At 40.8% G+C, this 23,035-nt stretch overlaps 1 protein-coding gene across 2 annotated transcripts in view; it reads left to right on the forward strand.

Annotated features, from left to right (window-relative positions):
- Window positions 1–13,631: 13,631 nt before the first annotated feature.
- LOC124275345 overlaps window positions 13,632–23,035 on the forward strand; it is a 57,530-nt gene continuing 48,126 nt past the window's right edge. For both annotated transcript variants that reach the window (XM_046710841.1, XM_046710842.1), the window contains exons 1-2: window positions 13,632–13,855; window positions 18,179–18,345. In XM_046710841.1, the coding sequence (XP_046566797.1) occupies window positions 13,811–13,855; window positions 18,179–18,345 (212 nt within the window). In that variant the 5' untranslated portion in view covers window positions 13,632–13,810. The remainder of the gene's footprint in view (window positions 13,856–18,178; window positions 18,346–23,035) is intronic.

The raw sequence follows: 23,035 nt of genomic DNA on the forward strand, positions 1-23,035 counted from the left end.
CTTCAGCACGGAAAAAATCGTACACTTTAATCATCAACTGTTTCACGTCAGCATTCAACTTCTTTTTTCATCAGGCATGTGTATCCCGTGCACGACGAAATAGTGGCTGTTCCGTTTCTGCGATTTCACCCCGCCGCGACAGATCACAACTTTTGCGTTTTCAATGATGATAGTTTCTTAAACAACTTTTTTTGGTGGATTCCGGAAAATTTTCAAATATAAGAAAACTGTTGGGTATTAGTAAATGATAAGCATGTGTACTATTTATATTTATTTTGCAATTTTGTACAATGATAAAATTTGCAATTCATCGGTCCGTTTCTGACTCAAACGGACTGTTCTTTTTTTTGTAACTGCGACTGTATAATGGAGTCAGCTTTTAGCAAAGAGTGGGTGAGTTTAGTTTTACGCCGCACTCAGCAATATTCCAGCTATATGGCGGCGGTCTGTAGATAATCGAGTCTGGGCCAGACAATCCAGTGATCAACAGCATGTGCATCAATCTGCGCAAGTGGGATACAATGACATGCGTCAACCAAGTCAGTGAGCCTGACCACCCGATCCCGTTAGTCGCCTCTTACGACAAGCATGGGTTACTGAAGATCAATATTCTAACCCGGATCTTCACGGGTTTTTAGCAAAAATTTATAATATATATGAAAACGGTTTGTCGATTTTATTCATAAACCAGGTGAACATGATGAATGCACGGAGCAATCTTTTTCAGTCTGTCTTCCCTTCACCAATCCGCTAGGTTCGCTGATCCAGTACCTTAAACTGACAAATGACAATACATCTGCAATGCGCAATGTGAGCGGTACGTTTTTCTTCTTGACGGTTAAATAGAACACCCTTCACCTTTATCGGGAACGTTCACTCCAGTGTGTGGGCAGTATATCATTTCTTATGATATATCTGTTGTCATGTTCTGAAAGTATGCCCAGCATTCAGTGACACATCTGGTATGACCACGACTGTAATATCAAAGCACCTGATCGCCGTCAGTCACAACAGTAACAATCCAGAAGATCAGAAGATCAGAAGATCAAAGATTACAAATCAGAGTAATTTTTCTTTACGTCATGAACCGATAAGAACCGGGCGAGTCAATACTGATCCTGTCTTAAGACGTAGTAGGCTACGGTACAGACGATCTAGGTTACGTTGGGGCAGCATACATGTGGTTCAAAGCCGTCCAATCATGTGTCGATTTATTTCAGGCTGGATACATAAACCCATCCCGGGTGGGAAGGGGCGTTATACCCCCTGTCTCTGGGGAAAGAGGATTGTCTTAAGGCACAACGCATAGTTTCGATCATTTGATGTCATTCCTTGCTCTGTCTTGGCAGCTGAAATATTTATCATGAGAGAATATATTTAAGTAAAATCTCTTGTTATATGGATTGTTCATTCTTGTTGAAATGGGTATTGGTAGGAATTAAAAACGTGGCTTGACAGTCAGTAAGGTTTAAGCTATTTTGCATTTCAGGTCAACGCTAAAATAATCGAGGTTTGTCCAGTGTATATATTCTACCACAAACATAGTATAGATTGTAAATGACATTTGTATTGTGTAGCATATAATGGTGCCCAATAGGCACAAATTGTGCCCCGTTTCCCCAGTGAATGAAAAGTTTAATGGAAGATTTCAAGTCTGACTGACTGACTGAGTTTAGTTTTACGCCGCTTTTAGCAATATTCCAGCAATATCACGGCGGGGGACACCAGAAATGGGCTTAACACATTGTGCCCATGTGGGGAATCGAACCCGGGTCTTCGGCGTGACGAGCCAACGCTTTAACCACTAGGCTACCCCACCGCCCCAACAGTTCAAGTAGCCCTCAATGGTACATGCTGGGACGTTTGTCCGACGTTATCCGATCAGGGTGGCTTCACTTGGAAATTGGTGAAATTGGGTTTACGTCGTGCTCGAGAATATTTCGCTCATATGACGAGGCTTCACTTGGAGGCGGATCATAGTGAGTGTGTTACAAATTAAGCGTTGTTCGATACAACTGGTCGATATAAAGCTGATCAGATTGGTGGATATAACGATCAATAACAATCGACGTGTTAATTAACCTTGTGTGAGGTGCGTGATAAAACGGGTATTTATTTAGAACGGCAGGATTTAATCTATCTTAAACCCTGCAAATGAGTTACAACCCAGAGTGACTAAACTTCAGCATGTAAATAACGATGCAAAACATCCGAATGCGTGACAAAATAGTCCGCTGCCCACAGAGGTACAATCAGGTGTGAAGGTGTGCGGGTGTGAAGGTGTGAAGGTGTGAAGGTGTGCGGGTGTATGTCTCAAAACAAGTATAAAGTCAATATAGGGAAGTGCATCTTCCATAATTTGTGCCGCTAATAGGTCACATTTGGAGAGGGTGAAGTCATCTTGTTTGTCATGCAGTCATGTGGAGAGACTCTGAATCTGAATCTTATACAGCGGTATACACGGACCAAACACAGCTTCTAAACGCAATGCATACCCAGCTTCCAATGCTTCTTATGTAAGAAATTGAATAACTCACTACTAATGAATTGTGTGAACTAAATGCTCATTTTATTAATCAAAGTCATTCGGTTAACTCGCTTACATGGATTCACTCACATACTGGTACACATGTCCTATTTCGTTTCCTGAGTGAACACATTTTACATTTTGTAGAAACCCAGTGTCTTAATCCCTTAAAACAACACCGTTGTCACAACATCAAACATCAAATGATGTTTACCTCGATCTAAAAAGGTCTAACTTACGGGATTACCCCATGCATGGTACTGAAGTTGTAAATCTTCAGGGGGGTGTTTCTAAACTACGGCCGTCCCCGTCGCCAGAGAGAGTGCCATACCAAGCGGATTTAGATGCCTGTACAGGTGTGCTTCCTGTTACCCGACGTGACCTTCAGCTTTAAGGGGATAAATCAGATTCCGGCCAACTCGATGTCTGTTTAAATGTGTCTAAGGTGTAGTATCAACATACAAGGCAAATCAGTTCTATTATTCTTTTGCCATAAAAACATTCCCTAATAAACAGGTTTGTTAAACGAACATTTATTTGTTCGACAAGTTTAACATGTTGAAAAACGAACGTAATAAGTGAGTGAGTGAGTTTGGTTTTACGCCGCTTTTGGCAAAATTCCAGCAATATCATTGCGGAAAACACCAGTAATGGGCTTCATATATTGTACCCATATCGGGAATCGAACCCGGGTCTTTGGCGTGACGACCGAACGCTTTAACCACTAGGCTACCCCACCGCCCCGAACGTGATAAGGCGTTTATGACCAAATTATGGTGGCTGATTAGGGCCATCGCTTTTTTTTCTCGTGTTATCGCTTTCTCGTCTCGTGATATCGCTTTCTCGCTTTCTCGCCTCCGAATTTTAAGGCGAGAATGCTATGGCCCTAATCAGCCACCATACCAAATAAGAACGTTCCATGTCCCATAGCTTATTGACTAGCCTAGTGATAGATTTGATACGACAAAGTTTGCATCCAAAGAGTCAGCGTCGCTTTAAATAACGGACAACGTGGAGCATACGGTCATTGTCTGAAGACCCCTACCTTCATAGCACTGATGTCGTCACCACAGCAACTAGAGCGTTAATAAAAATGCCCACCCGTTTTACCGGACGTTCCCCGGACAGGATGTTTGCAAAATGTTGTGACCCGTCACGGGATAAGATTCAAAAGTTCAATGTTTGTTTAAACTGGGATAGGTTTCGGAATCTTAATGCCAGGATGTTATTCACCTGTCCTGTTGTAATGAAATTCTTTGGTATTGTTCAAAAGCATGGTAGCTGGTAACCACGTTCATCGTACGCAAATCGGTATGGTTTTTTTTTTAAAGTACAGTATGGTTAATTTGATATTTCTGTGTGAGTGAGTGAGTATAGTTTTGCGCCACACTCAGCAATATTCCAGCTATATGGCGGCGGTCTGTAAATAATCGAGTCCGGACCAGACAATTCAGTGTTCAACAGCATGAGCATCGATCTGCGCAATTGGGTGAGTGAGTGAGTGAGTTCAGTTTTACGCCACCCTCAGCAATATTCCTGCTATATGGCGGCGGTCTGTAAATAATCGAGTCCGGACCAGACAATTCAGTGTTCAACAGCATGAGCATCAATCTGCGCAATTGGGAACCGATGACATGTGTCAACCAAGCCAGCGAGCATGACCACCCGATCCCGCTTCTTACGACAAGCATGGGTAACTGTAGATTCTTTCTAACCCGGACCTTCACGGGTCGATATACCTGTGTGAATATATAACTATTCACAGGTGTGTTGAAGAGGAAGCTGGGTTTATCGTCGGGTTCTGTGTTATTTCACTATAGTAGTGAAGTGCATGCACGCGCGCACGTGCGTGAGTGTGTGTGTGTATGTGGTTGCTGCTTGTTTTATAGTGCTACCCATTGAAGTACCAGTACCCAGTTTAGCCTGGGCCTAGATTTTCGAAGCTCTCTGAGAGCTAAGATAGTCGTAAGATAATGTTAATGTATGGCACTTACGACTATCTTAGCTCTAAGAGAGCTTCGAAAATCTAGGCCCTGACTCGATTCCGTTAGTCGTCTCTTACACCAAGCACGACTTGATTAAGATCAAATCTAATCCGGATATTCATGAGGAAAACACGCAAAGAGCTCATATACGAGCAAATTACTAAAAGAATCAACCCGTCAATCCTTAGTGTGCAGAAGGCCACGAATGCCTGGTTAAACGAAGCAGGCCCTCCTGTCTCATATCCGCCATTTTCTTTTTATGACGTAACATAGGTGTGACCTTTGTGTGACCCATCCTCCTTCGGGAGTCCCCTTCCGGTGTGTGTGCGTGACCTTTAGGTTGACCTCATATCACAATGAGCTGACCATGGTACTTTCCAAGAGGTATTTTTAGACTCGTGTGTGGGCAATGGCAGAAACTGAGAGACTGTTGTGATGTGATGACAGATTTTGTGCCAGAACTGAAGAAATGGTTCATCGTATGGGACAAGAGGATCATCAAAACCAGATGGGGTACCTCATGTGTTCCTTCTGTAACCCTAGTGACTACAGTCGCTGGGTGTAAAGCCATTCTTGGTTTAGACACTGTACTGTGCGGACGTGTTACCACTGCTCTGGGATATCATGGACTACCCACTCGACAAGACACTCGATTGCTGTGCAATCAGCACTGAATGGACTTCATTTCTATTCGTTTAAGGACTGGCCAGTGCAGATGAAACAGAGTCCTAGTCGCATGGCCCAGGCAGGATTTGTGTACTTAATCAGAGGGGGACACTTGCAAGTGTTTTCAATGTGGTCTCGTTCTCAAGAACTGGGAAGTAGATGACGATCCCTGGGTCGAACATGAAAAATGGTCTCCAGATTGTCCGTATTTGGCCCTGGTGTGAGTACCTCAGAAAAATATGGCCCGCTGGGGTAGTCATGTGGATTTGCAACCAAGAGTGTGATGTAAAATGTGTGAATATTAGAAATAAATCAATGTTAAGAGTACATCTGCATTGGTTGTCTATGTATAGTCTTATGTCGATGTATAAATAGAGGTTTACTCAAATACTAATCTCATTGAGATCCCAACCACGATAAGAGCTTGTTTGCTAGAATTATTATGACTAGGTACGTGTTGAAACATTACGAATTTTTAAGGTTCATGTTAATGTTTCAAGACATTGAGGAGATTCGACAAGACATCTTAGAAATGAACAGAGAACAGATTCTTGCCGTTAATGGCATTATCAATAGATTATTAAAGGGAAGATTACCAGTGAAAAAACTCGATATGAAAGGCGTCGTTTCCTGAGGAAAAATGATAGAAATAACTATCTAGCTGTGTTACGAAGATTAGTTCACCCCCTGTGGACGACAGACAGTATGTGGAAGAGTCTTTTTGCCAGTTACATGCCTATCGTCGCATTTGTTTTGAAACCACAGTTTGTCAATGCACTTAGAGATGAGGCCATTCAAAATGCCTGGTTGTTTGATATAGCATTGGCTTAGTACATCTGGTACACCCCGCTTAGGTTTAGTTTGTCAGTCCGGGGAAAGAGCATGTATGACCATCCTGGCAGCGATGTTGAAAGCTACACCAAGCCATGAAAGGTCAATTCAAACCGTGGATATCTATATATAACAGGCCACGAGGGCTATCTAGCTTCATTTAGAAGTGGACTAGTGACAGTGACACATCACCTCAAGTCGCTCCCGTTTTCATCATGAATAATCCACAATACAAACTCTTCGTACCCGATGCCGATAAATGGACCCGCTTTTACATGCTCCAGGCTGAAGGGAAAGGAGATCCTTATCATTCTATAATGCGTGGAGGAGAAAAATCTGCCATGATGTCTGTTGATCGATATTTGGAACTGTATGACCCAGAGTGGAAGAAAGATAAACCAAAAGAAACTTCAGAGCAACCTAAGATTAATTTTGTTACCCCTACTCAACAAGTGGTCGAACAAGCCAAGGCTCCTATTCAGATGCAGAAGAAAGGGGGATCTAAAGCTGGAAGTTCCTCCCTGATTCCCATGAAGAAATGGAAGACGACTTTTAGATAAAAGCAGCTTGTAGACATGGTTCCCTGCCATTTAGACTCGGAACACCATGCAGTCAACAACGTGTCCCGTGTGCAATCAGACTTTTTCCAGAAGGGATGCCATGCTTAGACATTTCAGGAATCAACACAGACGAGCAACGCAGCGACCACAACCCCAGTGTTGTGAACGTGGTTATCCTCGACGACTTAACGTCTACTGCCAGCAAATTATCCACACATTACAGATCTTTTTACCGAAGGGAGTCATCATCGTAATCTCTCAGTCATAGCCTTGAACCAGAATTTGTATTACAGTAAGGACCCCACACAACGAAGAAACTGTCATTATCTGCTTCTGTTCAACAACCCTATTGACCAACAACCCATCATGACTTTGGCGAGGCAAATGTTTCCAGGTAACACAGACCATTTCATGGAGCCATTTCAAAGGGCTACCTAGAAACCTTATGGATACTTGTTGGTTGATCTAAAACCCCAAACACCTCCCCATTTGCGACTTTGTCCCAACGCATTCAGTTTAAAAGGAGGCCTCCAAGCTAGGACAATTCAGTCCGAGTTAGACGTTCAGAGTGAGCAGACGTGTGAAGAAAACCTCCCAACAATGCCATCTTGTGATGACTGTGGACTCGTGTTTCAAGACGTGCATGATTTGCAAAAACACAGAAGAAACTGGTGTCCTGAAAAGTCTTCAGTGGGTCCACCGGGGATACCCCAAGTTAAAAGGAAGTGGGAGGAAGACGACAACTTCTCTGCTGTGAAGAGACCACGTCCTCTGTCAGATTGTGACTATTGTGGTCAAGTGTTTAGCAATAACCACAACTTACAAAGACATTTACACGATAAACAATGTCCTGAAATGGAAACTGATGATGATGATGAATTATTAAACGATGTCACACACGGCAACAGGAAAAATATCATAGCTGATCTCGAGGAGCAAGGTATAAGACAAATGCATTCACGGACGCATGAGCTGAATAAGACTTTTTGGATGAGGAACGACAGCTGTACATGAAAAGAGGGTTATACGAAGACATGATACAAGCCAAACTGAAGAAATTCATCTGGAGCACGTTTAAAGAGACGTATGCTCGATTTATTACTTATCTGTATCATATGCAGTTGGGTCCAAAGACACAAGGAATACTGAAACGAGTACAAGACACGAATAATCTGTATCATGACCTGTTTTCCAAACTGTACCAATATAAATCTTGGGTAGAAGACTTAATTGATAATGATTATGAAGACATGACATCTGATGTAGAGAGTGAAGGACAAGACGTTGAGGAAGGGCAATACTACAATTAGCACAACATGTAAAGTAGACATTTGGGAGAGCTCCTATCCTAAAGCCTACTCATTTGAAACGGAGCTAATAAACAATGAAATCTGTATATCTTTCTTGTTTCCTAATGTATTGTACCCGTGAATGTGCGGGTTAGAATGAACCTTCAGTAGCCCATGCTTGTCGTAAGAGGCGACTAACAGGATCGGGTGGTGAGGCTCGCTGGCATGATTGACACATCTCATCATCATTTCCCAGTTGGGTAGATCGATGCTCATGCTGTTGATCACTGGATTGTCTGGTCCAGACTCGATTACTTACAGACCATATAGCTGTGATATTACTGAGTGCAAGATAAACCTAAACTCACTCACTCATTTAATGCATTGCTGGGGGATTGTACAACTGTTCGTTGTACAAATCTTTGTTTTACAACTGATAAACAATCCTCCCTATGTCACTGAATACATTTAAGCTACAATACAATTCTTAAAACCAGGAGGTCCTAACCTCTTCATACCCCACACAATACAGTCACAAGAAGCTTACACCAGTATTTCATTGTACTGTCTGTGGAATAAGAGCGGCTAACGGTATGTGAGTCACCTATGTGTCACATGATGTCAAATAGTGTCATAAACATGGACATAAGATGTTTTTTTATGTTTGCTATTTGAGAGTAAAGTTTTAAAATGTTGAGTAACAGTGAAAGTTTTACAGGAGAACAGGTTTGTTTTCTTATTCAGTAATATATATGACAAATGCTAAATCATTTCATCACTGTACAATCAAACTACTTGAGATATTCAGTGACCATCAGTCCTCAACTGCTTATTATTTCCTGTCTTTAATTGCCCTATGTTAAACCTATGGGAGCTCCGCCGGCGGTGTCAACTTTGATCCTTCTTTCCTTTCTTTATATCTTATCTCGTTGACTTAAAATAGCGCTCGCCGGAATAGGCAAAAAAAACGCGTCGCGAGAGGTATTGTCATCTTGTTGACTCTAGATAGCGCTGTCCGGTGCTCTCCGGAAAAGGCAAACAAACCGCGTCGCGTTGTGTATTGTCACTCCTATCGTCTTATCTGACACATCAACCGTCGTGTATTAATCGGAATCACTAATGAGAATGATTACAGGTGGAATTGCTAATGATAGTGATTACTGGCTAGGCATTCTTTTAGTGTGAATTGTAATCTTAATGACCTCGAAACGATATCATAAACTTGTTAATGTATATAGCAGTTGTACCTACGTGTAAATATCTCTTCAGGATTTGAGGAGATAATAGACCCACCATTCGACACCTAATCAAAACTTTGTTTGTTTCTGCATAATTTGAAGATTGACAGGAAATGGATATAATAAGGTAAAGTATCGTTTTCTCTTTACTTCGTTTGATAATATATCCCAGGACTCGCTACGCTCGACTACTAAGCACTTCATCATGTTGGACATTTGGAATTTACCACTGGCTGTAGCTCTGTCTTGTCTGTCTCTAAAGTACCACGGTCAGCTCATTGTGAAATGAGGTCAACCTGAAGGTCACACACACACCGGAAGGGGACTCCCGAAGGAGGATGGGTCACACAAGGGTCACACCTATGTTACGTCATAAAAACAAAATGGCGGATTTGGGCTTCAAACCCCCACCCACCCCACCCCGCTTACAACACCCTCCTAGGGAAATTGTCCAATATCGCAGGGCTCTGTTTGTGTGAAATATCAGGTTTATGGTTTTAGCCGTCTAGTTTCGGTGTATCAGCACATTCTGTTAATCGACTGTTGAATTAAGTATATCATCTGATGTATTTAGACATATAAAGGAGTGAGTGAGTTTAGTTTTATGCCGCTTTTAGCAATATTCCAGCAATATCACTGCTGGGGACACCAGAAATGAGCTTCACACATTTATCCATATGGGGAATCAAACCCGGGGTCTTCAGCGTGACGAGCGAATGCTTTAACCGCTAGGCTACCCCACCGCCCCTGTTTAAACAGGAAGATGAATTACGCATGTACATAAAAAAGCAAATAAACAATTAACAAAGTAGGGGACATTCCATTTTTGGGTGATATTATTTGAGAACCAAGTTGTAATTGCAAATGGATTTAGAGAATGGTTATTCCATTTGTAACATATTATGAATTTCGTGCAAACACGCCAATTTCGTACAAGTAAACATGTTCGGGGCAAATTCGAAATTTACAGTGACACGTGTCAGTGTGTTGCAGTACTGTAAAGTGATAAGAAGTCTGAAAGTTGTTCTGATATTGCTTTAAACTCGATGAAACTTTTACATCTGGCTTCTGGCGGGTTAGGAACGGCTTCGTGCAATTGACATGTTGGAACTTGGAACAAAACAGAACGTTGTGGCACGAGCTGTTTACGTTTCACAGTCAGTGATTAGCAGACAACAATTGCGATATCGACTGACAAATAAGGGTGAAGATAAATGTGATTCTGGTCCACCAATGGCGACAACGGGCGTGCAAGACCAGGCGCGTAGCAAACCAATATTTTGTGTAAGCCCGATAGGTTGCAAGCTTCTAAATAAGATAGTATTGAGGGCTTGTCCAACCTTTTTTACAACAATCATGTGTAAGCCCGAGCTTTTTAAAAAAAAACGGTAGCTACGCCCCTGAAGACCGTTTCATCAGAACGTCTGCGGTACGAAACCGTGGACAAAGAGCCACTCAGATTAAAGTTGAGCTTTACAGAGCTACAGGTGTAGACAAACGATTCGTAATCGGCTACAAAGATGGAACCTGCAAGCCCAACGTCCATGTGTTGTGCCACGGTTGAAGGACGTTACAGCAATGTGCCAGATGTAGGTAGTATCAAGGGCCGCAGCGTTGGACCAATCGTCGTTGGGCAAACGTAACATTTTCTGACGAATCAAGGTTTACTTTGAACTTCCTTGACAGGCGCAACAGAGCAGATGGAATGACTGGTATCCGGGTACATGTTATTTACGGTTGTGTCACTTGGCAGTACCATGGGTTCTGGAGGCACCTGTCACATTATATGAGAACAGAGGCGAGTAAATGAGTGTGACTCCTCATGGTAATCGACGTGATGGACAGTAGATGGCTTTGGTCAGTCGGCCAACAAAATCTATGGTCATCTGAAACGACAATTGCAAATCTCTCATCACATGTTTTTCTTACGCTGTTTAACTATTTATCGAATTAAATAAAACATCAAAAGTTGTGACACCTTCATATTGCATATCTCCTACGTTTTTACATAGGGTATAATGATAAACAGAATATTAATCTCCATTGGGATTAAACATTTCCAGTTTAGCAAGTTATTTTCCCCCAAACATTATATTTCGATAAGCCCTAACAGAAGTTATTCTAACCAAATTAAACAACCTCTGGACAATATTGAATTTAGACAATACGACACACATATAAAAGCACTGACTTCCTATTCATTATGGGTGACTAAAGCACAAGTACTATCGGTACCTCTACAGATTGGTTGTCTCCATGAAATGACTGAATATCGTTGTAACAGCTTCCTGGACTTTGATCAGAACTAGGTGTGGTCCATGTATAAACTGCAACATAACGCTTGGAGGTGCGTGGAATGTGTCGTGTCCTCGTCATCATACCAGGTCAATCACAAACCGTCAGGTGGGACACGTGATTTTATCAACGCAGAATTTATCTTGAGAGAGGAGCGTGAGTGAGATTAGTTTTACGCCGCTTTTAGCAATACACCAGCAATATCACGGAACGGGACACCAGAAATGGGCTTCACACATTGTACCCATGTGGGGAATCGAACCAGGATCTTAGGCTCGAACGCTTTATAACCACTAGGCCACTGTCCCTTGAGAGATATTGATGAACCATCTTAATGTAAGGTTGGCATGTGATTGAGCCGATGTCTTTGATATCAAACAAAGAGTGTCTTTTCGGACATTTACCACGGTTTCTTCTGGAGCGATTGATTCTATGTCTAAACATGGACTGATGAAACACGATCACTCTAATTGATCAGTTTGTGGCTTGCTTGACATCATACCCTGACGCATGGACCATTGCTCATGTCATTGATCAGTGGACTGTCTGGTCCATACACGGATCTTTTCGGTCCATCGTCGAACGAATTCTAGGCTTGGCGTCAGGCAATAGCAAAAACATATATACTCGTAAACTGAAAATTCAGTGATGGGTGGTGCAAAATTTATAGTAGGATATGCCTACACTTTTCGCGAAAAACCGGTGTCACCACACTGATTTTCAGAGATACATGGCATTGCCAGTTTGCATCGTGAATGAAGGTGTCTGCTGATTTTCGAGACTGCTTATGGCCTGTGACTTGGTCCCATGCCACACGGCCATCGGACCGCATCAGAGTGTGTGTAAAACTGTCAGTTTGTGAGTTAGTAGGGGAGCCAGATTTCAGTTTGTCAGTGAGTCATTGCATTGGTTCGTTAGTGCGCCAATGTTTCAATGTGTTGGTGCGTTAGTGCGCCAGTGTGTTATTGTGTCAGTTATTCACTGCGTTACTGTGTTTGTCTATCAGTGTGTGGGAGCGGTGGGGTAGCCTAGTGGTTAAAGCGATTGCTCGTCACACGGAAGACCCGGGTTCGATTCCCAACATGGTTCAATGTATGAAGCCCATTTCCGGTGTTCCCCGCCGTGATATTGCTGGAATATTGCTAAAGCGGCGTTAAACTAAACTCACTCACTCACCCTCTATCAGTGTGTGAATGCATCCTGGGCCTATGGTTTGGTAGATGATAACCTAGATGGTCGAAATAATGTGACAATCACACCAGAAACTCAGTTTGATGAACATCCATAATTTGAATCCTCATAATTTAAACATGGTGTTACGACATAACCTTGTCTAAAACCAGCGGTACACAATGCGCTGTTGCAAAACACTAATCACAAGCAACAACTAATTATTAATTTGATTTCAAGGCAATAACGTATTCCTCTGATAACCTGCATGTCAACTACCAGATAAAGACTCCTCCATTGTACACTTATTGAACAATTTATCACCCACTGCACCCACAAAGGGTTAACCATAGAAAAACACTCCGTGCTTGTTTACTTCTATACTGATATCAAGATACATTGTGCAATAGTTATTACCTTAAATGTATGAGACGCTTTAATTGATTTTCAAATCCTCAAAAATGAAGTAAGCATGGTGAATTCGTCATCGCATGCCATTTTCTGCCAGTGTAGCTATGCTCTGCAGTTAACTCAGGCTGGTGGACCTTGAACAGACAGCGTGTGTTGGAGCAGATTCAATCAATATGGCTATTTATGCGGAAATCAATAGCTATTAGGATCTGAACGTAACGAAATGGATTAGAAAACAATGACATTGCTAGAAATGTATCAATAATTACCCTTTAGTCCATTAACGTAAAAACATGAACGTTAAATCACGTGTGTGTAAGGAAGAGTTTTAATATGTATCCTATTTACACTAGTCCATAGCCGTGGTGGTAAATTTGTCACAAGGTACAAAACACGATATATTGATCCATGTATTTGAACTGATTTAAAAAATCACCAATCCCAAAACAAAAAGCATATTTGAACAACTTAACAATATACATATTTCAAAATTGTTACAACAGAAACGCAGAAACCGTTTTATGTTTCCAAATTAGCCACAACGATTTGCAATATTCCTTCATATTTCTATGTCGCAATGCAGTTGTACATTGACGACATAATCCCCGTATAAAGAACCTTATCACCTACTCTGCTGGCTACCCCTTACTAGACAGCGACACACCCCAGCCACTTATCTTGGGTGGAGTAAACAATCCTTCAGGTGGAAATATTCAAAGACGTTCATACTTTGCCGTTCGTGCAGTCAGGAGTTGCTGATAACAGCGGTTGCCGGCTAGAGGGTCGGACCGGACGTCTTTCTGAGGATTATTTCCACATTTCATGGATAATATTTAGGATGACGAGAACATTAGGAATACGGTTTTTTCTTCTGGTTGCGTTTGTAAGTATTGGGCGTTTATGTAGGTATTTGTTTAAATCTTTAGTTTTAATCAAATATATTTTCCATGAATGTTCATATGACGAAAATGTTGTCATAGTTGCTATGGTGCCTGTATGAGAAGGTCTTGGTTGTACTGTGGAATATATACTTTGCTGAGTCTTCGGTACAGCACAGATGAAATAAAGACGAGGTTAGGAATGGGCATCTGGTGTATTGCCTCCATGAGTAGACATTTACAACGAATTTATAATGTTATGGGTGAACGAGGATTACTTCACAACGTCAATGTTCACTGTTGATTGTCTGTCTGAAAAGATTCCATAGGTCGTAAAAAATCAAAATGGTGATAAAAATGATATAAATGAATCAATGAAAATCAGTAATGGAAAAAGTAAGACTGTCCCGCTCTACTAGTTGCACGTGCCACTGAGTCACACATAACAGTAATTCTGTGTTAGGTGCCTTACACCTAGTCTGTCATACAGACCCTGAACCAAATATATCCAAGAAAGCCCACGCAAGTCTAAAAAATGTGGCAAGTCAAGATTTCCTCAGTTTCTGAAAATGAAGAAAGTCTCAGGGCTCCTTTTCATTATATTGGTGTTTTTTTACTATGGATATTTTCAGTAAAATATGTTCATTTCAGAGACTAGTTGTTAGTCTACCTTACACCTAAACTACCCTTTTGACTTGTGCATCAACGATCCTAAAGCAGACCAGCTACATTTCGTTATATCTAAGGACATATTGTTGAGACTTGACATTACTTGACTTGAATCAGGAAAAACGTTAATGACATCAGATCTATGGAATGCAGAAAAAGCTATGTCATTATTGACATAATTTTGGTTTTATCATGCATTTAATTCAATAACCCTTTTATGTATTTGGGCATTCAGTAGTACATGTGATACAAAAATTGAGATTCTATCGTTGAGATTTTATACGTACATATGTATGCGAACATTAAAGCCAGAAAATGCAAATCAGGTTAAATCACCCGCCATACAAAATAGGCATACAAAACACAGCCTCAGAATGTCAAAAGCTTTCAGAGAAGGCAATTTAGAAAAAAATGGAAGTCGGTGTTTGCTTGTGGGCCATCAATCATACAGCGTTGAGAGAATCAATATTGACCAGTCAATAACACGTCAGTTGGAGCAAGCAATATGTAACACCTGAAGACAACCGTATCAAGTATTCTGGATTTCATGTACAGTACAACCAGAAATTATTGAGAATTTAAAGATTGTAATTTTTTAATTTTTTCACTCATTACTCACGTATTAAATGTGAATATTAGCAGAACATAACTCCAGATTCAAAGACAGGTGAACAGTTAGTCTTTTGTCATGTCACCATGGGCAGCAATGCAGGCTTCAATGCGGCGGGGCATACTACTGATCAAAGAAGTTAGAAAGTCGTGGTCAATGCTGTCCCAATATCGGACCAGCTCTTCTTTCATTTCAGCAATTTTTTGTCAGATTTTTCTTATTGACACTTTCCTTCATAAGTCCCCAAACATTTTCTATTGGATTTCGGTCAGGTCTATAGCTTGGCCAATCTAACAATGTTATATTTTGGGTCCGAAACCAGGCCTGTGAATGCTTTGAACGATGGTCTGGGTCGTTGTCTTGCTGGAAAATCCAAAACTTTCCATAGAAAGCGTGAGCAGATGGAAGTAAATGTCCCTCGAGAATATCTGTGTACCGCTCACTGTTCATATTCCCTTCCAATACACAGAGGCGTTGCCCCTAACACAGATATGCCACCCCACATGTTAAATTTCGGACTGTACTTTGGGCGCTGATACAAAGGTTTTTCAGTTTGTTTGGTTCAGAACTTCAGTGTATTAAGAAACAGCCACTAAGAACTTTCATCTGAGAAAATCACATTGTCCCAATTAAAATTTCTATGCTGTATGCACCAGTTCAACCTTCGCTCCTTTTGTTCATGTGTCATGATCGGTGATGGAATTCCTCGACTTTTCTGACAACCCATTGCATGCAGCTCAGTTCTAATATTGTCTCCTTACAGACAGCCACAGTTCCTCTATCAATCGTATCCAGCCTTAAGTTTTCTAAACTCCTTCGTTTGTTTTTAGGGGCGGTGGGGTAGCCTAGTGGTTAAAGCGTCCGCTCGTCACGCCGAAGGCCCGGGTTCGATTCCCCACATGGGCACAATGTGTTAAGCCCATTTCTGGTGTCCCCCGCCGTGATATTGCTGGAATATTGCTAAAAGCGGCGTCAAACTAAACTCAGTCAGTCGTTTGTTTTTAGAAACAAGAATACCAAGCCGCCTTCTGTCACCGACAGTCAATTTTCTGGGCCTACCTGCGCCTCCCTGGTGCTCAATGCCATATCCATTTGCAATGTTTTTCAAAACACGATAAACATTGCAAAGGGATGCCTGTTCTACTTGAAATCACTTTAGCTGATCTGATGTCCTTGTTATAATACTCTAAAATCAACTTCCTCTTCTCTAAATCATCCATACTGAGGATCACTGAAAATGTCGTCTGCTAGCATGTAAACAAAGGGGGATAACTCTTCACAAACTAATGAAAAAGGATTAACAGATTTGTCTCTCTTGAATGAAACCAAGCACTTGATAGCTGGTCAAGGTTGTTTATACTAGAAATCCAATTAAACATATTCCTAAAATTCTCAGTAATTTCTGGTCATACTATACTACATTGTCAGTACAGCTTGAAACGTGTGCGTCGCAAGAAAGACATCCGATTTAAGTGTCATAGTTCACATATTGGTCCTTATACGTAACGTTAACTCAGCTCTGAGTCACAGTCCATGTTATCAGCAAAACTGCATGTAGGCAATAAGCGGGTGTATACGAGTACATGCAGGCAATTTCTCGCACGTTCTGCTGAAACATTCGTGAATGGAATTGGAATATTTTTCAAGCATTAATTACTTTTACTTATTTCTGTCAGTCAACATGAATATCAAGTGTTGAGTTCTTAAATTGGCTTTGAACAGAATACTCTGCCGTATGGTCTTGTCTGTTGCTGCGCCTGTTTTACTATGTGTAGGGTTGTCAAAGTTTGCATAGACTAATATAGAGAAACAACATGAAAAGTAGAGCCATTGGCACTTTCATCAAAATTTGGTTCTGAAACAGTTAAACAAGTGTTGGAAAGACCAAAGCCTTAATTTATATTTTCATAAAACCCTGATATCTTGCATAACAGTTTCTTAAAGTTTTCCTCAATTCGTAAATGACTCGCGTTTAATATTCATGACGCAAAAAGGGTGATTGTCATATTTCCTCTTCTGCTTTCCTCCTCTGGCCCTTCTAGGTGGCAAAATAAGGCACAACAGTCTTCTATGCACTGATCTAGTAAAGTCGACATAAGACTAGAAGGATGTCGATATGTTTTATATGTTTTGACATTAGATGTGTTGGCATTCCCTGACGTGTCAAGATGCTCTGTACTCTGTGTGGGGGTTCGAATCCATCGTTTAGGATTCATAACATCCTCGGTTGGCATCATAACCGAGCCTGTGGGTAAGCATCTACGACTTTCGTCGGGACGGTAAGGTATGGCAGTGGTTAGACTGTTTACTAGTGACGTCGATGGCCTACCATCCCTATTCATCTGACATGTCTATCTGTTAAAGAAATACACCGATAAACGGAATGTTTACGGAATGTTTAATTATGCCTAGCGCTACGATCGCCTTGCTGCTTGTGTATTGAGACTGCCTCAGGTAGTTGTGGGGGTAAGTGTCGTGGAATCCAGTGAGTGAGTGAGTGAGTTTAGTTTTACGCCGCACTCAGCAATATTCCAGCTATATGGCGGCGGTCTGTAAATAATCGAGTCTGGACCAGACAATCCAGTGATCAACAGCATGAGCATCGATCTGCGCAATTGGGAACCGATGACATGTGTCAACCAAGTCATCAAGCCTGACCACCCGATCCCGTTAGTCGCCTCTTACGACAAGATAGTCGCCTTTTTATGGCAAGCACATGGGTTGCTGAAGACCTATTCTACCCCGGATCTTCACGGGTCCGTGAAATCCAGGGGCGGTGGGGTAGCATTGTGATTAAAGCGTCCGCTCGTCACACCATGGCCCGGGTTCGATTCCCCACATGGGTACAATGTGTGAAGCTTATTTCTGGTATCCCCCGCCGTGATATTGCTTGAATATTGCTAAAAGCGGCGTAAAACCACACTCACTCACTCGTGTTATCCACGGTTCTTTCGTCCAGCGACAGCTTTATATTACACACCTTTGTATATCCAGAGTGCTATTTAAGTTTTAAACGTCTGGCATACTTTATGTTTATATTTTGAAACAGGCCACTACAGTATGGGGTAAAGGAAAGATCAAGGTGACCTTTCTGGGATATGACAACCCAAGTGGACAGGAACAAGATGGCGGATGTTGTGATGGGATAGAGACGCCAGGATGTCCGGTTGGAAAGTGTGATCACAGCTTTGAGTTCTGTATTACAGACATGCAAGGGTAATGACATACAAACGTGATTATTTCTTTGAAAGTTGCTTTTTAAAATGTTTCCTGTGTAAGGCATATCAACGTAAATATTTCCAGTTGGAATATGATCATTTTTAGATATACAACAGAAAACAAGACTTTAATAATCATCTGCCCAAACAGATTCAGTCGCGCGTACAAACCTAGATAGTGACAAAAACAATTATGAATGGCCCACTGAATATTAGTGGTAAAAACAATTATGAATGGCCCACTGAATATTAGTGGTAAAAACAATTATGAATGGCCCACTGAATATTAGTGGTAAAAACAATTATGAATGGACCCCTGAATATTAGTAGTACAAATAATTATGAATTTACCCTGAATATTAGTGGTTAAAAACAATTATGAATGGCCCACTGAATATTAGTGGTAAAAACAATTATGAATGGCCCACTGAATATTAGTGGTAAAAACAATTATGAATGGCCCACTGAATATTAGTGGTAAAAACAATTATGAATGGACCCCTGAATATTAGTGGTACAAATAATTATGAATTTACCCTGAATATTAGTGGTTAAAAACAATTATGAATGGCCCACTGAATATTAGTGGTAAAAACAATTATGAATGAGCCACTGAAGTTTAGTGGTAAAGGAATTATGACTGGACCACTGAATATTAGTGGTAAAAGAATTATGAATGGACCACTCAATATTAGTGGCAAAAACAATTATGAATGAGCCACTGAATATTAGTGGTAAAACAATTATGAATGGACCACTGAATATTAGTGGTAAAAAAATTATGAATGGACCACTTAATATTAGTGGCAAAAATAATTATGACTGGACAACTGACAATTCCGTGTGTTTTATATATAAAATTGAATAAGTACCCAGGAGATTCCGCCCACGTGTCTCATTGGCTTGGTTGATGACTGTCACTGTACTGACGAGTCCAGACTCGAGTATGTACAGGGCGGCTTCATGCACATGTAGCTGGATTATTGCTGAGTGCCACGTTAAACAAATAGTTCCAATGTACTCGGTGTTATCTTCTTCGTGTTACCACTGCACACGACCTGGTAGGTCATAACTGCCATTTGCCCTGAACAATTCGGTCAATCTAGCAACGTTGGAATGTTATCAACGCTAATATAGAACTGTCTTCATGTTGACAGTTGTGGTACAACGCCAGTTTAGAACTGTCTTCATGTTGACAGTTGTAGTACAAGGCCAGTTTATAACTGTCTTCAAGTTGACAGTTGTAGTACAACGCCAGTTTATAACTGTCTTCAAGTTGACAGTTGTAGCACAACGCCAGTTTAGAACTGTCTTCATGTTGACAGTTGTAGTACAACGCCAGTTTAGAACTGTCTTCATGTTGACATTTGTAGTACAACGCTAGTTTAGAACTGTTTTCATGTTGACAGTTGTAGTACAACGCCAGTTTAGAACTGTCTTCATCTTAACACTTGAAGTACAACGCCAGTTTAAAACTGTCTTCATGTTGACAGTTGTAGTACAACACCAGTTTAAAACTGTCTTCGTGTTGACAGTTGTAGTACAACGCCAGTTTAAAACTGTCTTCGTGTTGACAGTTGTAGTGCAACGCCAGTTTAAAACTGTCTTCGTGTTAGGAGTGGTAGTACAACGCCAGTTTATAACTGTCTTCATGACGCGATGGTATGTAACTGTCTATAATACCATAGTCGTGTTACAACGACGGCATGTAACTGTGCATAATACCATAGTTGTGGAAGAACGATGCTATGTAACTGTCCATAATGCCATAGTCGTGGTACAACGACGCTATGTAACTGTCTATAATACCATAGTCGTGGTACAACGACTGTATGTAACTGTCCATAACATCATAGTCGAAGTACAACGATGGTACGTAACTACGCATAATACCATAGTCGTGGTACAATGACGATATGTAACTATCCACAATATTATAGGTGTGGTACAACGATGGTATGTAACTGTCTATAATACCATAGTCGTGGTACAACGACGCCATGTTACTGTCCATAATGCAATAGTTGTTGTACAACGACTGTATGTAACTGTCCATAATACCATAGTTGTGGTATAAAGACGCTATGTAATTGTCTATAATACCATAGTCGTGGTACAACGACGCTATGTAACTGTCTATAACATCATAGTCGTGGTACAACGACGCTATGTAATTGTCTATAATACCATAGTCGTGGTACAACGACGCTATGTAATTGTCTATAATACCATAGTCGTGGTACAACGACGGTATGTAACTGTCTATAATACCATAGTCGTGGTACAACGACGCTATGTAACTGTCTATAACATCATAGTCGTGGTACAACGACGCTATATAACTGTGCACAACATCATAGTAGTGGTACAACGACGCTTTGTAATTGTCTATAATACATTAGTCCTGTTACAACGACGCTATGTAATTGTCTATAATAACATAGTCGTGGTACAACGACGCTATGTAATTGTCTATAATACCATAGTCGTATACCATAGTCGTGGTACAACGACGGTATGTAACTGTCTATAATACCATAGTCGTGGTACAACGACGCTATGTAACTGTCTATAACATCATAGTCGTGGTACAACGACGCTATATAACTGTGCACAACATCATAGTAGTGGTACAACGACGCTTTGTAATTGTCTATAATACATTAGTCCTGTTACAACGACGCTATGTAATTGTCTATAATAACATAGTCGTGGTACAACGACGCTATGTAATTGTCTATAATACCATAGTCGTGGTACAACGACGCCATGTTACTGTCCATAATGCAATAGTTGTTGTACAACGACTGTATGTAACTGTCCATAATACCATAGTCGTGGTACCACGACGCTATGTAATTGTCTATAATAACATAGTCGTGGTACAACGACACTATGTAACTGTCTATAAAGCCATAGCCGTGGTACAACAACGCCACGTTACTGTCTATAATACCATAGTCGTGATACAACGACGCCATGTTACTGTCCATAATGCAATAGTTGTTGTACAACGACTGTATGTAACTGTCCATAATACCATAGTTGTGGTATAAAGACGCTATGTAAGTGTCTATAATACCATAGTCGTGGTACAACGACGCTATGTAATCGTCTACAACATTAGTCATGGTAAAACGACGCTATGTAACTGTGCATAACATCATAGTCGTGGTACAACGACGCTATGTAATTGTCTATAACATCATAGTCGTGGTACAACGACGCTATGTAATTGTCTATAATACCATAGTCGTGGTACAACGACGCTATGTAATTGTCTATAATACATTAGTCCTGTTACAACGACGCTATGTAATTGTCTATAATAACATAGTCGTGGTACAACGACGCTATGTAATTGTCTATAATACCATAGTCGTGGTACAACGACGCTATGTATTTGTCTATAATACCATAGTCGTGGTACAACGACACTATGTCACTGTCTATAAAGCCATAGCCGTGGTACAACAACGCCACGTTACTGTCTATAATACCATAGTCGTGATACAACGACGCCATGTTACTGTCCATAATGCAATAGTTGTTGTACAACGACTGTATGTAACTGTCCATAATACCATAGTTGTGGTATAAAGACGCTACGTAACTGTCTGTAATACCATAGTCGTGGTACAACGACGCTATGTAACTGTCTATAACATCATAGTCATGGTACAACGACGCTATGTAACTGTGCATAACATCATAGTCGTGGTACAACGACGCTATGTAATTGTCTATAATACCATAGTCGTGGTACAACGACGCTATGTAATTGTCTATAATACCATAGTCGTGGTACAACGACGCTATGTAATTGTCTATAATACCATAGTCGTGGTACAACGACGCTATGTAATTGTCTATAATACCATAGTCGTGGTACAACGATGCCATGTAACTGTCTATAATACCATAGTCGTGGTACAACGACGCTATGTAACTGTCTATAACATCATAGTCGTGGTACAACGACGCTATGTAACTGTGCATAACATCATAGTCGTGATACAACGACGCTATGTAGTTGTCCATAATACCATAGTCGTGGTACAACGACGCTATGTAATTGTCTATAATACCATAGTTGTGGTACAACGACGCTATGTAATTGTCTATAATACCATAGTCGTGGTACAACGACGCTATGTAACTGTCTATAATACCATAGTCGTGGTACAACGAAGCTATGTAACCGTCTATAATATCATAGTTGTGGTACAACGACGCTATGTAACTGTCTATAATACCATATTTGTGGTACACCGACGCTATGTTACTGTCCATAATGTCATAGTCGTGGTACAACGACGCTATGTTACTGTCCATAATACCATAGTTGTGGTATAAAGACGCTATGTAACTGTCTATAATACCATATTTGTGGTACAACGACGCTGTTACTGTCCATTATACCATAGTCGTAGTACAACGATGGTCCGTAACTATGCATAATACCATAGTCGTGGTACAATGACGATATGTAACTGTCCACAATATTATAGTTGTGGTACAACGATGGTATGTAACTGTCTATAATGCCATAGTCGTGGTACAACGACGCTATGTAACTGTCTATAATACCATAGTCGTGGTACAACGACTGTATGTAACTGTCCATAACATCATATTCGTAGTACAACGATGGTACGTAACTATGCATAATACCATAGTCGTGGTAC

Source organism: Haliotis rubra, unplaced genomic scaffold (genome assembly GCF_003918875.1).
Source record: "Haliotis rubra isolate DU_JTF1 unplaced genomic scaffold, ASM391887v1 Scf2, whole genome shotgun sequence".
In the NCBI taxonomy this organism is placed as follows: domain Eukaryota; kingdom Metazoa; phylum Mollusca; class Gastropoda; order Lepetellida; family Haliotidae; genus Haliotis; species Haliotis rubra.